The 16,112-nt window shown below is 43.6% G+C and overlaps 1 protein-coding gene across 2 annotated transcripts; it reads right to left on the reverse strand.

Moving 5' to 3' along the window:
- Positions 1-536: 536 nt before the first annotated feature.
- On the reverse strand, positions 537-10,558 carry LOC141182581 (uncharacterized). Of its 2 annotated transcripts, none has more exons than XM_073660734.1 (7): positions 10,494-10,558; positions 6,163-6,302; positions 5,929-6,033; positions 5,723-5,846; positions 5,555-5,643; positions 5,268-5,358; positions 537-3,230 (listed from the first exon to the last, which is right to left on the reverse strand). In XM_073660734.1, exons 2-7 carry the CDS (start codon positions 6,229-6,231, stop codon positions 2,098-2,100), a joined length of 1,611 nt encoding a protein of 536 aa, XP_073516835.1. In that variant the 5' UTR covers positions 6,232-6,302; positions 10,494-10,558; the 3' UTR covers positions 537-2,097. The 2 variants fall into 2 exon arrangements, with proteins under 2 accessions (XP_073516835.1, XP_073516834.1); XM_073660733.1 differs by having other exon boundaries at positions 537-3,233.
- Positions 10,559-16,112: the final 5,554 nt, after the last annotated feature.

The raw sequence follows: 16,112 nt of genomic DNA on the forward strand, positions 1-16,112 counted from the left end.
GTCTGTTTCAGCAATTCATATTTTTTTCCTGTATAAATTATAATTAATACAATTTTGTAATTTTTTCACTATTATATGGGATGCTGACTCAAAGTTTTTCCCTCTTGTTTCTTATGTATGGAGGACTATGTGGGGCCCATTATTCTGTATGGAGGACTATGTGGGGCCCATTATACTGTATGGAGGACTATGTAGGGTCCATTATTCTGTATGTAGGACTATGTGGGGCCCATTATACTGTATACTGGTTGGCCCACGACTTTGTCAAAGTTTTTCATTTTGGCCCTCTGCATGTTTTGAGCTTTACATCCCTGATGTAAAATCAGTATGGGTAAATGTACATGAAAATGGCAATAATGCAAAGATGCTAATTGGACTTTGCTACAAGCCTCCTAATATAGCTGAACACGTAGAGGATGATATGCTGCAACAAATTAAAAAGACAACAAAAACAAGTCATGGTCAAAAGTGTTGGATCCCTTGAAATTGTTCCAGAAAATGAAGTGATTCTCCCAGAAAATTATTGAAATTACACGTTTTGTTATACACGTTTATTTCCTTTGCATGTATTGGAACAACACAAGAAAACAGAGAAAAAAAGGGAAATTGAACATAATTTCACACAAAATAGGGCGGACAAAATTGTTGGCATCTTGCCAAAATTGTGGGTAAACAACTTTGTTTCAAGCATGTGAAGCTTGTTCAAACGCAATTGTGGCAAGTAATAGGTGTGGGCAATATGAAAATCACAACTAAAACCAGATAAAAATGGGAGAAATGGATTCAATCTTTGCATTGTGTACATATGTGTGGCACACTAAGCATGGAGAAAACAGAAAAAGGAGAAGAGAACTGTCTGAGGACTTGAGAACCAAAATTGTTGAAAAATATCAACAATTTCAAGGTTATAAGTCCATCTTTAGAGATCCACATGTTCCTTTGTCCAAGGTGCACAGATAATCAATAAATTTACAACCCATACAGTCAAATATGGTGGAGGTTTAAAGGTATTTTGGGGTTGCTTTGCAGCCTCTGACTGTGTGCAAGGCATCAGGAAATCTGAAGATCAGCAAAGGATTTTGGGTCACAATATAGTGCCTAGTGTCAGAAAGCTGAGTTTGCGTCCTAGGTCATGGGTCTTCCAGCATGAAAATGAGCCCAAACATACTTCAAGAAGCACCCAGAAAATGGATGGAAACAAAGTGCTGGAGAGTTCTGACCAGCAATGAGTCTGGATCTAAATCCCATTGAACACCTGTGGAGAGATCTTAAAATTGCTGTATGGAGAAAAATATTAAAATTTGAGAGTCCTCAGTGGTTGATACCATCTCTTCAGTTAGCCATTAGTCAGTAAGCTTTCGAGACTACTCAGGTCTCATCAGACAAAGTATAACACAAAATCTGAAGAGTCACATATTTATACATAACAGGGCACAGGAATAATGCAATAGATAAGACAAGTGATGTGAAGCAGAACTATCAGTTTCGGAAAAGGATAAGCAGTTGTGGCCGTAAAAATGTGTGGCCACAAGTAGATCTATTCTTTTTTTCTTTTTTTGTGTGGTGATGAGAATTCATCTAAGTTTTTGCCCCATCTCCCCTACATACAGACCCCCAGTTGGACATTTGCTACATATAATTAAGTACATTACATTAGATGTGATGCAGCTGAAAGTACCTGGGATCTTGTGGTCCTGATGTGAGTTGGGAATCTTTATCTTGTCCATGGTCATTATAAATGGACGAGTTTGACATATACAGTTGGTGAGGATGAATTTTGTACGTTTCACCACAAAGGTGAAACTATCCTACCGGTCAGTTTGCTTTTCCTCCCAGTACCTTTTCATTCTAACAATGTTAGGTTTCTGGGAGATTATACTTGTTCCTTTTATTTTTGGTTCTCCTTAGCTTGCCTTCTTTGCCCTATATGAATGTGTTTTTGTTTCTCATTCAGGGTTTTCGTATTTTACTTCATACTTTCCTTTCCCCTTGTTGATAATGTGTTGCGGCCTCCCCTCTGGTTCCTCAGGAGGTATGAGAAACTCCTCAACGACTTATTAGGGAGTTAGGTCTGTGGTGGCGTTTTTAGTTGTACAGCTAGGGCCTTTCTTGTCTGTAGAGACTAGTTGGGTGTAGTTGCGGCATTCTCCCCTGTGTGGGTTCTCCGGTGGTTATCAAGATGCGCTTTCTGTTTAAAACATTTCCCACATTTTGAACATAAAAAGGCTTCTCCCCTGTGTGAGTTCTCTGATGTTTATTAAGATATGATTTCTGTACAAAATATTTCCCACAATCTGAACATGAAAAAGGCTTCTCTCCTGTGTGAGTTCTCTGATGTTTGATAAGAGTAGATTTCGCTGTAAAATATTTCCCACATTCTGAACATGAAAATGGCTTCTCTCCTGTGTGTGTTCTCTGATGGTTGATAAGAGTTGATTTCTTTGCAAAACATTTCCCACATTCTGAACATGAAAATGGCTTCTCCCCTGTGTGAGTTCTCTGATGTATATTAAGATTTGATTTCTGTACAAAACATTTCCCACAATCTGAACATGAAAATGGCTTCTCTCCTGTGTGAGTTCTCTGATGTTTGATAAGAGTTGATTTCTCTGTAAAACATTTTCCACATTCTGAACATGGAAAAGGCTTGTCCCCTGTGTGAGTTCTCTGATGTTTGAAAAGATTTGATTTATGTACAAAACATTTCCCACAATCTGAACATGTAAATGGCTTCTCTCCTGTGTGAGTTCTCTGATGATTGATAAGAGTTGATTTCTCTGTAAAGCATTTCCCACATTCTGAACAGGAAAATGGCTTCTCTCCTGTGTGAGTTATCTGGTGCCTAGCAAGACTTGTTTTCTGATTAAAACATCTCCCACACTTGGAGCAAGAAAATCTATTCTTCGCTGTGTGAATTTTTTGATGTTTAAGAAAAGACTTTTTGAGAGGAAAACTATTTCTATATTCTGAATGTGAAAATGTCTTCTTTGCATTAGGAGCAGTTTGTTTTTTAATGCTTATTTTGTGACTTTGATTTTCCATAGTAGTCGGTAATGAATCAGAAGACAGGACCTGTTTCAGTGGATCAGATGACAGATCTTTGCTGTGAAGGGATGATGGTATATCTGGAGTAATGGCATTCACTTCAATTGTATCCTGTGGGATCTGAAAATTATCTGATTTGAAAATTGAAGGTGTCAGCTGTCCCTCTGATCTCCTGGTACAGTCATCTGCTAAGAATAAAACCAATTATTATTTTTTAATAAAAAAATCCTTGAATTTTATATTTTTGAACATTTCTACTTAAATTGTCTGTAAAAAAGGCAAGTTATATTAAAAAATTCACTTATTCACCAGGACAATGACTGTCTAATAGAAAACCTCATAGGATGTACCAGGAGCGTGGTGTTCAACTGTTTGTTCATTCTGCCTCCCAAATATGGAGTAAAAGGCGCAGGCTCTGTCCAGCTACTAAGATTAGGTTTGCTGGTACCTGTAGTACCATCGAGTCTGACAGTATGGGTGTATGTTCTGTCTAGCTGGATTAATCTGCTCCCTGCTTCAGCAATTTGGAAAGCACCGCACCCTACTAAAGCTGGAAGCATATTGCTGGAAGCTGCCAGATACAGCCTTGTTCTCCTCTGGTTCAGTCCTCTGTGCTCAGCTCCCGGCTTGTGTATTTGTTTCTGTTGTGACCTCGGCCCATTTACGGACTACTCTTGTGTCTTCTGATTTTGTATTTTCTCTATCCTCTTGGTTCTGACCCGGCTACCTGACTATTCTTCTTTCCATCTCAGTCCACCGAATAGCAGGTAACACTGTGGCTCAAGCCTAGGGGTCTCTGTGTAGGTCCAGATCCATGTAGAGGGGTTAAAGTAATTTGTGAAATCTGTAAACAGGGTAGATAGTGATAAGCCTGTTCATGGTAGCCATCTTTTGAGCATTCCTAATAGCTAAATGTCACTCCTTACCTTCTTAACCTGCCATGTGCTCAAACAGTAGTGTACAACCGTATATAGGGGATTGTCAGATTCAAAAATTCAAAAATAATTTGTAAGGTCCATTTGTTTCCTATTATCCTTTGTGAAGAATTCCAAAATTATCACCACATAAAGTGACACACGTCAGATTTGAAAAATGGGGCCTGATTAGAAACAAAATACTGGCTGCGGGAAGAGGTTAAATTAGAGGATTACTGAAGTCAAAAACTGTGACTATACACAATAACACATCTACTGAAATGATAAAACTGAACAGTCTCCATCAGAGAAAAATGAGTAACTAGTGGTGAAACCTCTCTGGGGTAATTAGAGTATGGGGCTCGGTGGCTCTTGGCAATCTAAACTATCGTAAGGGACAATATTTTCTGTCAGATGAAGGGAGAAATCCAACACTAAACTGGAGTCACATTCATTTATGGTTGACCATTTGGGCCGAACACGCCGGAACCACGAACACGAACCTGAATTTGAAATGGCGAACAAATTCGCTCAATACTATTTATGATGTGGAGTGAATCCATGAAACCAGGGCTGGAGCCATACCAACACATCTCCTGCAGGCGTGAATAAATGTATATTACAGCCATCAGCCACGCACAGCTTAGAGATATATCATGGCACAGGTGTAATGTTTTCTGTATAGTTTATCACAATCCTGTTTGAAGTTAGTTGGTTTTAAAAGAAATTGAAAAGTCAGGATAAAGGGAAACTCTGTTGTTATTGTACAGAAATTCACACGTGCCCCTCAGTGGACATTTAATGTTATCGATCAAAAAAGAGAAGTTTGGCCAGAAAGACTGGACCTGGTCTTGTAGGGACCATATGAGCACATTCAGCAGCACAGAAGGGAGAGAAGGGAGATTCATCCAATAAGATATCAGGGATCTAGGAAGACAACACCATCATTACCGTCTGCTTTCACATAGAGGCCCATCATAATAGTTTTCTTCAAGTGATTTTTTAATTTGTCAGCACAATCTACGTACGCTGACATTTGGCTTTATAGTTTACAGACCTGGGCAGGTAATGGTCAGCGTCTACTAATCCCAGGGGGTAGGTGGATCCTCCAGGTTGTAAGTTCTATAGAAAAGGGCTTTCACAATTTCCCAAAGTAATTTGAATATTTTCGGACGGAGGAGAATGTTGTGGTCTAGCGGCAAAATGGTGATCACACGATTGTGATACGACTACACCACTGATAAAGCAGCCACAGCCGGTGTCTGAAAAGAATCTGTGACTTCTGTGTATTCAGTGGTTACTACTCACCTGGGTAGTCATATGTAGGAATCTCCTCATTACACCACTCATCACCCCTCACATATGTCTCTGTAGTATTAATATGGGTCAGATCTTCACCCTGAAACAAATATTATAAAAGTCAAAGACAGATGGAAAAGTCACAAGTTTGATCGGCTCTAATCCTCTTATCTCCACCGTTCTCATGACACAAATATAAAACATAATAATGGTGGATAAAACAGAACTGAAGACATGACCTTTACAGCCGTCTACACATCATAGGGGAGATCTCATGACACCTTCTCTCCATCTACCTGAGGAACATTGGGATCTTCTTGTTTACAGTCCTGTGGAAGAAGAGGACGGGGACATCTCTCTGGTGTTGTCCTCTTACTAGATAGATCTGGAGGAAACACATACAGGGACTGTATTCATTCTTTACATACAGATAATTATAGGCCGTGTGTATTTAGTCCTATTACCTGGTGATGTGAGGGGCTGGGGAACCTCCATCATGATGTCCCTGTACAGATCTTTGTGTCCTTCTAAATACTCCCACTCCTCCATGGAGAAATAGACGGCGACATCCTGACACCTTATAGGAACCTGACACATACAATGATACCGTCATCCCCCAATCCCTTCATAGCGTTACTGTATAATGTCCCAGCATTCCCAGCAGTGTCACCTCTCCAGTCAGCAGCTCAATCATCTTGTAGGCGAGTTCTAGGATCTTCTGGTCATTGATGTCCTCATGTATCAGGGGGTGAGGTGGAGGCCCCGTGATTAATCTCTGGTTATGGAGAGACACATTAATAAATCTCACTACAGACATTTCCAGAGTCCTCACCTCTCCAGTTCTGTTCATCTGTTATTCCCATAGATAAGAATGATGTAATGGGACGTCATCAGAATCTCTCACCTCTCCAGTAAGCCGGAAGAGGATCTCTAGGGTGAGGTGTAATATCCTCTCCACCATCTTGTCCATCATTTTCCTGGATAAATCAGGAAAATTTTCTTATATAGACGATCGTCACTGAGAGGATCCGGTATTTTAGAGATCTGAATGAGAAAAAGATGAGCTGATGGACCATTTTTCTGCAAACGATGATGCGGAATCCAAAATGTACCACGAGTACCCTTTATCCCTTAATCTGGTGTTCAGGTCTATTGCCGGTATATTAAAATCTATGACATTCGAGCAGTACCTTCTCAACCATAAAAATTGTCCCTTGGGTTTTCCTCTTTTTATGGGGATGGGGGTGGTGGTTATCCCACTTCAATAGTTTATTAGTGCTTGAAGGTTTCTGGTAGATGAGTGTCCCTAGGGTCCCGTTACAATCCTTCTTGATCAGTACATACAGGAATGGCAACTGGTAATAATTGGTGTTGGTCTGCTCCTTTAAACAAAATGTACTTTTCAGGTTATATCCCCAGTACCCTCACTTTTCATCCCTTCTTTTGAGGCCCACACAGTCAGACTCTACCGGCCCTTCTCCCTGCGAGTGGCGGTTATGTATCGCCCTAGGGCCCCTCCTGTCAGTTTGTGGATCACTTTGCCACTTGGCTTCCAAACTTTCTATCCTATGACATCCCCACCCTCATCATGGGAGACTTTAACATCCCAATAGGCGATTCCCTCTCCCCATCTGCCACTCATCTTTTATCGCTAAATTCCTCCTTCGGCCTTTCACAGCTTACTAATTCTCCTACACATGAAGATGGAAATACTCTTTGACCTGATCTTCGCCCGGCTCTGTTCAATACATGACTTAACTAACTCTCCTCTTCTGCTCTCTGATCACAACCTTCTTTTATTCTCTGTCAAGAACTGTCACCCTGCTCAAGACACCTCCACTTTCCACACTTATAGAAATATACATGCCATTAACACCCAGAAATTTATGAAAAAGGTGCAATCATCATTGGCCCCAATCTCCTCCCTCTCATGCCCTGACTTTGCACTGAAGCATTATAACGAAACATTGCAATGAGCCCTGGATGAAGGCGCAGCTCCTACACATAGAACAACTCGGCACAGACGGCGACAATCCAGCAACACGCTGCAAACACGTTTTCTCCAGCGGGGCTCCAGGTGTGCCGAACGGCTGTGGACAAAATCTAATCTGGCCGAAGATTTCCTCCATTATAAATTTATGCTTAAAACTTATAACTCTGCCCTTCACCTCTCCAAACAAACCTACTTTAACAACCTCATCATCTCATGGTCCAATAATGCTAAACACCTGTTTGACACTTTTCATTCTCTCCTTAATCAAACAGCACAGGCCCCAACCACCAACCTCAGCACTGACGATCTGGCCAATTATTTCAAAGAAAAAATTGACCATATCCGACAGGAAATTTTCTCTCAATCCCCAAATGTTATGCATGCTCCTCCCTCCCACATTGTATCTTGCTCATTTTCTGACTTCGAACCAGTCACGGAAGAAGAAGTGACAAGGCTCCTTGCTTCCTCTCGCTCTACCACCTGCACCAGTGACCCTATTCCTTCACATCTCCTTCAGTCCCTTTCTCCAGCTGTCACCAGTCACCTAACTAAAATATTCAACCTCTACCTCTCATCTTGTATTTTTCCCTCCTTTTTTAAACACCCCAGCATACATCCATTACTTAAAAAAACATCCCTCGACCAGAACTGTGCTGCTAACTACAGACTTGTTTCCAATCTTCCCTTTATCTCTAAACTCCTGGAACGCCTGTTCCACTCCTGTCTAATAGCTATCTCTCAGATAACTCCCTTCTTGACCCTTTACAATCTGGTTTCTGCTCTTTACATTCTACTGAAACTGCACTCACTAAAGTTTCTAATGATCTACTAACAGCCAAATCGAATGGTCACTACTTCCTGCTGATTCTTCTGGATCTCTCTGCAGCATTCAACACTGTGGATCTACCTCTCTGACCGCTCCTTCACTGTGTCTTTTGCTGGCTCCTCTTCTTCTCCCCTCCCCCTTATTGTCGGGGTTCCTCAAGGATTAGTCCTAGACGCCCTTCTTTTCTACTTATATATCGCTCCTATTGGACAAACAATCAGCAAATTCGGTTTTCAGTACCATCTCTATGCTGATGACACCCAATTATACACCTTTTCTCCGGACATCACCCCTGGATTATTACAAAATACCAGTGATTGTCTTTCCGCTGTCTCTAACACTATGTCCTCCCTCTATCTAAAACTGAATCTGTCAAAAACTAAACTACTCCTATTTCCTACCTCCACTAACCTATCTATGCCCGATACTGCCATTTCCGTTTGTGGCTCCATCATTACTCGCCAGCAACATGCCCGCTGTCTTGGGGTCATACGTGATTCAGATCTTTCCTTCACTCCTCACATCAAATCACTCGCTCGCTCGTGTCATCTACACCTCAAAAACATCTCTAGAATCAGAAATTTTCTTACCTTTGACTCGGTAAAAACTCTTACTGTAGCTCTTATTCATTCTCGTCTGGACTATTGCAACTCTTTACTTATCGATTTCCCTCTTTCTGAACTTTCCCCTCTCCAATCCGTCCTGAACACAGCAGTCAGGGTCATATTCCTCGCCAACCGACACAACGATGCCTCTTCCCTGTGCCAGTCATTGCACTGATTGCTCATCCAATACAGAGTTCAATATAAACTTATCGCTCTTACCCACAAAGCTATCCACGATTCAGCACCACTCTACATCTCCTCCCTCGTCTCAGTCTACCACCCTACCCGTGCCCTCCATTCTGCTAATGACTTAAAACTAAAATCCTCCGTAATCCGAACCTCCCACTCCAGTCTCCAAGATTGCTCGCATGCTGCACCAATTCTTTGGAATGCACTACCCAGGACAATTTGATTAATTCCCAATACCCACAGTTTTAAGCGTGCCCTAAAAACCCATTTCTTTAGACTGGCCTATCACCTCAACACACTTATCTAACTGTCCCAGTTTGGCCCATATTAAAATTTTCTTCAAAATCATGCTCATACCATCCATGCACTGAATAGCCTCTGTCTGTACTGTACACATACTGGCTGGCGACCAGTTCATGTAGTGTTATGTACTTACCGTATTTAGTATATTAAGGCAGTATTATACAATATATGTACATTTTACCTTTTGTGTCTCCCCTATTTCTTTACAGACTGTAAGCTTGCGAGCAGGGCCCTCACTTCTTTTAATATCTGAGTTATGCTTATTCTGTAAAGTCTGTATTGTCTATATAAGTCCCCCCTAAAATTGTAAAGTGCTGTGGAATATGTTGTCGCTATAAAAATAAAAATTATTATTATAATAAATTCAGATGTAAATCTCAGGCCCACTCTACTGATGTTGAGTTCCCCGACAAATTAAAAAGATTGTTCACTTGTCCCTGACCAGATGATAAAAATGTAGTCAATATATTTGTACCATACCCCAATATATGGCTGCCACCACTTATAATCATGTCTGAATATTGTGGATTCCTCCCACCAGTCCAGGGATAGGTTAGCATATGAGGGGGCACAGGGGCTCCCCATCGCAGTACCCCTGAGCTGGTGGAAGTACTTCCTGTCAAAAAGAAAGACGTTATGAGTAAGAGTGAATTTTAGAAGATCCTCCATGAAGTCATTATGTCTGCTACACTCTATCGATCTCGATTTCAAGAAATGTCTTACTCCTCTGATACCATCCTCATGTGGTATATTACTGTACAAAGCCTCGATATCTAGTAATGTCTGCTCCCCTACATGCATGTATACATGCTCGAGGGTATATATGGAGGGGAGCAGGAAATGGAAAAACATTCTCCAGAGGGATTATTCCAAATACAGGACCTCAGGTGGTAGAGTGAGAACATTATACTGTGGGGGGCATAATATATACTGCATAAGGGGCATAATGGGGGCATTACACTGTGTGGGGGCATCATACATCCTGCATAAGGGGCATAATGGGGGCATTACACTGTGGGGGCATCATACATCCTGTATAAAGGGCATAATGGGGGCATTACACTGTGTGGGGGCATCATGCATACTGTATAAGGGGCATAATTGGGGCATTACACTGTGGGAGCAGTAAAGGGGTCCTGTACTATGAGAACAATACGTTTCCTCCCTTCCTGTCTCCATAGTTGGGTCGTATGTATCTATTACAGGAAACAGAACAAAAACCTTATGATTCATATAAAGGGGCAACACTAGACCCCAAAAGAGCCTTCGTGCTGAAGGGGTTAATGCCCCCTGCGCCCAGTAATGGGGTCTCCACATACCTCCACCTGCAGAGCCGCCACCACATATATGGCTGCTCTGTGCGCACAGGAGCTGTGATGAGGTCACAGGAGGGGAGGAGTCAGGGGTCACATGATCAGGGGCCTCAGTGGATGCAGGACTCTACTGTGCTGGTTGTCATGGTGCTGGATGAGCTGAAGTTTATGTGTGGGGTCAGGAGGGGTTTACAGTGTGGATGTAGCAGAGCCGCGTGTGTACGAGGTGTACGGAGCAGAGCCGCGCGTGTACGAGGTGTACGGAGCAGAGCCGCGTGTGTACGAGGTGTACGGAGCAGAGCCGCGTGTGTACGAGGTGTACGGAGCAGAGCCGCGTGTGTACGAGGTGTACGGAGCAGAGCCGCGTGTGTACGAGGTGTACGGAGCGGAGCCGCGTGTGTACGGGATGTACGGAGCAGAGCCGCGTGTGTACGAGGTGTACGGAGCAGAGCCGCGTGTGTACGAGGTGTACGGAGCAGAGCCGCGCGTGTACGAGGTGTACGGAGCAGAGCCGCGTGTGTACGAGGTGTACGGAGCGGAGCCGCTTGTGTACGGGATGTACGGAGCAGAGCCGTGTGTACGAGGTGTACGGAGCAGAGCCGTGTGTACGAGGTGTACGGAGCAGAGCCGTGTGTACGAGGTGTACGGAGCAGAGCCGCGTGTGTACGAGGTGTACGGAGCAGAGCCGCGTGTGTACGGAGCGGAGTCGTGTGTACGAGGTGTACGGAGCGGAGAAGCGCGTGTACGAGGTGTACGGAGCGGAGCCGCGCGTGTCCGAGGTGTACGGAGAGGAGCCGCGCGTGTACGAGGCGTACGGAGCGGAGCCGCGTGTGTACGAGGCGTACGGAGCGGAGCCGCGTGTGTACGAGGCGTACAGAGCGGAGTCGGGCGTGTACGAGGCGTGCGGAGCGGAGCCGGGCGTGTACGAGGCATGTGGAGCGGAGCCGGGCGTGTACGAGGCGTGCGGAGCGGAGCCGCGTGTGTACGAGGCGTGCGGAGCGGAGCCGCGCGTGTACGAGGCGTACGGAGCGGAGCCGGGCGTGTACGAGGTGTACGGAGCCGCGCGTGTACGAGGTGTACGAAGCTGAGCGTGTACGAGGTGTACGGAGCGGAGCCGGGCGTGTACGAGGCGTGCGGAGCGGATGCTGCCCCTCTCCAGGAGCGATCACAGCAGCACGGCATGAGACTTTCTTGTACTACACTGACTGTCCTGACAGAACACAGCTCGTCAGGACGTAGCCCCGACCTCTAGCGACAGCCGGACAGTCCCATTGGATCGGGGACGGTTGGGAGGTTTCTGTATATAAGTTGTGTGTGATAATTGTAGAATTATTAATGTCTTAGCATAAAAGGATGTACCGGAGTATTTGTGCCGGGGTCCACATGCATGGAAGGGTTGAGGCGGTGCTGGCTGTATTATGCAGACGGCATCTGCCTGTAACAGTAGGAACCAGAAACTACTAGAAACTCTGCACCAAAATAAAGCAAATCCTTATTCTGGGGACTTCGCCTTGTACGTAACACCCCCGGATCCGGTACAAGCCGGGCAGATGTTCTCATTCATGTCACTTTCTGCTTAAGGTTCTGCGATTTTCTGGCCAACTATAAAAAAGAAAAAGCGTAAAACAATATTTGTTGCTGCTGCATTGACATAAGTACAATCTTTCATTACATATAAATCTATTACACGTCGGGTCAATGCTGTAAAGGACAGTAAAGTGCCATGGTTGTGGTTGTGGTTTTTGGGTCTCTCTACTTCCCTCCCAAAAATGCAATCAGAAACTTGTAACTACTGATCTCTCCACAAGAAAAAGCCGACAACTCCATCAATGGGATCATTCTATAAAATTAGGTCTTCGCAAGATGAAAATGGTCTCACAAACCACATTTTTTTTTAAATGTTCATAAAAAAACCCGAAACTAACAAAAATAATAACCTTACTTTGATTTTTTCCCCATTTTTCAATACTTTATGTGCTAAATTGAATGTTCTCATTCCAAACAACAACTAGTCCCACAAAACACAAGCCCCCCGTCTATGTGAATGAAAAAACAAAGTTATATTTTTTGGGAAAAAGGGGAGGAAAAAAACAAAAAAATGGTCTTGTCAGAATAATGTAATTGCTATATATATATTTTTTAAATTGAATAATTTTACCCCAAAATTGTGATCTGTTATAATATTCTCATTCTTCCTGCGAGATTAATCATTAGTCTGTAAATAAATCCAAACATCTGGAAGATGTAGAACAATATATCTGTGATTCTCTTCTGCCAGGATAAGCGCCTCCTTTCTGTCCTTTCTGTGATGGAGAAAACGCTTGAAAGATTCAGAAAGTCCGATGAGTTTTTGGAGCTTATTGTAAAGGGTCTTAATGACGACCTGGGAAAGAAACCACCAGAAACAAAGGATCCAACCAGGTAAGTTCTAATGATCCCGTCTGATAAAATGATCAACTTTATTTCCATGGGATTGTTCTGTAGAAGAGATGGGACCTGCAGCATTTTGATGCTGAACTTCACTATGTATAGATGTAGCAAAGCTTAATGTCACAATTCACACACCGCAGTGATAAATTGTCTCAGAAGGTTAGCTCTCATAACAGAATTAACATCACTTATAGTGGAACTAAACTTACAATTTATTTTCAGAATTGTGAAAATTATGGCACTTTGCAAAGCACTTCATTAGTTTCTTTGGCGTCATATCCATAAAATGATGATATTAAAGTGGCCTCCAGACCCTGCTTTTCCCCAGCGCAGGAGCGTTGCTGGGGTCCTAAGAGATCAGGGACCCCAGCCCCAAAGTACATGTTTCCCCATATAACCTCCCTGCCACTTAAAAGAGGATTTATACATATATAATTACAGTATACCACTGTTAGGCTGTGTGCCCACGTAGCGTTTTTCAAGCGTTTATGCTGCGGAATTTCCGCAGCGGAAACGCTTGTAAAACGCTAGGTAATCCGCACCCCATGGTCCCCAAAGGGATTCCGCATGTTCTATGCACATGCTGCGGATTTTTCCGCGGCGTTTATGCTACGTACAAAAATCCGCAGCATGTCATTTAATTTTGCGGAAGCGCAGCGGAACTCCCGCCATTGACTTGCATTGAGACGCATAGAAACCGCGACTGTACATTTGTACAAGCGGCTTCTATGCGTCTCTATGTGCGGATGGTACCCAGTTCTGGAGGAGAGAAGACTCTCATCCAGACCTGGGTACCATTGTACCTGTAAAAAAAGAATAAAATAACAAATAAAGTTTATACTCACCTGTCCGGCGTCTTCTCTCTGAATGCCAGCAGCGCTGAAGGACCTGCGGTGACGTCACAGTCATGTGACCGCAGGCCCTTCACCGCTCTGTCTCGCGATATGCCGGCAGCCGGGAACAATCCAGGAAGCAGCGCTGCAGCCACGCCGGGGCCTCGGGGGTGAGTATAGCTTTATTTGTTTTAATTTTTACGGTTCACACTGTATAAATCCATGCTGTTTGCATGGATTTATACAGTGTGACCTAGTTGTCAAGCACTTTCCAAGTGATGCTATCGCCTGGAAAGTGCTTGTCAATCTGCATGCGGAAACGCATGTGAACCCGCATGTGGATCCGCATGTATTCTGCAGGAAAAACGCATGCACAATCTGCATGCGTTTTTTTCTGCCAGGGAGATGCAGAAATGCTGCAGAAATTTTCTGCTTCATTTCTGCATCGTGGGCACATAGCCTTACTAATCTAAAATACACTATACAAAGACCAATATTCCCAAAATTACTACTATACAAGGCCAAAATGATCCTGCTACACAATGTCCTCTACCATCACCACCACACAGTGAGTCTATATATGAAAGAAAACCCCGCAGGGTAAAAGACCATCAAAGGAGTCCAGGAGTATAAAATCTATCATATTTATTCAGCAATAGAAAAATAGGACGATGGGGGAAGGGACACAACACATATGTGATTGTTAGACATGTAAGCGAAAAAAAAGCAAGGCACGCAAGGAAGGGGCCATTCCAGGTATAATGGCTGTCTATAGTATCATCATGGGTATACTAAAATATCCCAAAATAGACACCGCATATATTCCACTGGGGGCAACAGTCATCATATGCAGGTGCATCTCACTAAATTACAATATCATCAAAAAGTTAATTTATTTGAGTTCTTCAATGCAAAAAGTGAAACTCATATATTATATAGAGTCATTACAGACAGAGGGATCTATTTCAAGTGTTTATTTCTGTTAATGTTGACGATTATGGCTTACAGCCAATGAAAACACAAAAGTCATTATCTCAGTAAATTAGAATAATTAACAAAAAACACCTGCAACGGCTTCTTAAGTGTTTAAAAATGTCCCATAGTCTGTTTCAGTAGGCTCCACAATCATGGGGAAGACTGCTGACTTGACAAATGCCAAGAAGGCAGTCACTGACACCATCCACAAGGTCCCAGAGTTCCAATTTTCCTTTGGAAATCAAGGTCCCAGAGTCTGGAGGAAGAGTGGAGAGGCCACAATCCAAGCTGCTGGAGGTCTAGTGTGAAGTTTCCACAATCAGTGATGGTTTGGGGAGCCATGTCATCTGCTGGTGTAGGTCCACTGTGTTTTATCAACACCAAAGTCAGGGCAGCCATCTACCAGGAAATTTTACAGCACTTCATGCTTCCCTCTGCCGACAAGCTTTTTGGAGATGGAAATTTCATTCTCCAGCAGGACTTGGCACCTGTCCACACTGCCAAAAGTACCAATACCTGGTTTAAAAACAACAGTATCACTCTGCTTAATTGGTCAGCAAACTCACATGACCTTAACCCCATAGAGAATCTATTATGGAGAATCTATGGGGTATTGTCAAGAGGAAGATAAGAGACAGCAAACCTAAGAAAGCAGAGGAGCTGAAGGCTGCTATCAAAGCCACCTGGGCTTCCATAACACCTCAGCAGGGCCACAGGCTGATCGCCTCCATGCCACACCGCATTGATGCAGTAATTGATGCAAAAGGAGCCCTGACCAAGTATTGAGGGCATTTACTGAACATACATTTCAGTAGGCCAACATTTCGGATTTTAAAAACATTTTTCAAGCTGATGTTATAAAGTATTTTAATTTATTGAGATAATGACTTTTGTGATTTCATTGGCTGTAAGCCATAATCAATGGTGTACCGCCAATGGTGGCAGGCCACACCACTGCTATGGGGCCCGTGAGCCTCAGGGGAGCGAGGAGGATAGGTGAGTATTGGAGGGGTGGGAGGTTGCAGCGGCGGAGGAGCGGGCACACGCAGTAGCGGCTGCTGTAGCTACCACGTGTGCCCGCTGCTAAAGGGACATGAATATTCCCTCTTCTCCACATCCATGGGCGTGGAGAAGAGGGAATATTCATTCTCTTTAGTAGCGGGCACGGAGGAGCGCTGAGCTGTGGCTCCTGCTTACAGTGCCCGCTACCAAAGAGAATGCATATTCACGCTTGTCAACGCTCATAGTCCCGGCGTGGAGAGGAGTGAATATGCCGGCAGCAGCAGCAGCTCACCTCGGCAACTGAGAGCGCGCGCTGCTCAGATACCAACATGAGCTGCTGGCTGACAGAACACAGCAGCTCTGGAGCAGAGGTGAGGAAGGAAGG

The sequence above is a fragment of the Phyllobates terribilis genome, unplaced genomic scaffold (genome assembly GCF_046119375.1).
Source record: "Phyllobates terribilis strain yellow unplaced genomic scaffold, ASM4611937v1 Scaffold_35__1_contigs__length_13245226, whole genome shotgun sequence".
Lineage (NCBI taxonomy): Eukaryota > Metazoa > Chordata > Amphibia > Anura > Dendrobatidae > Phyllobates > Phyllobates terribilis.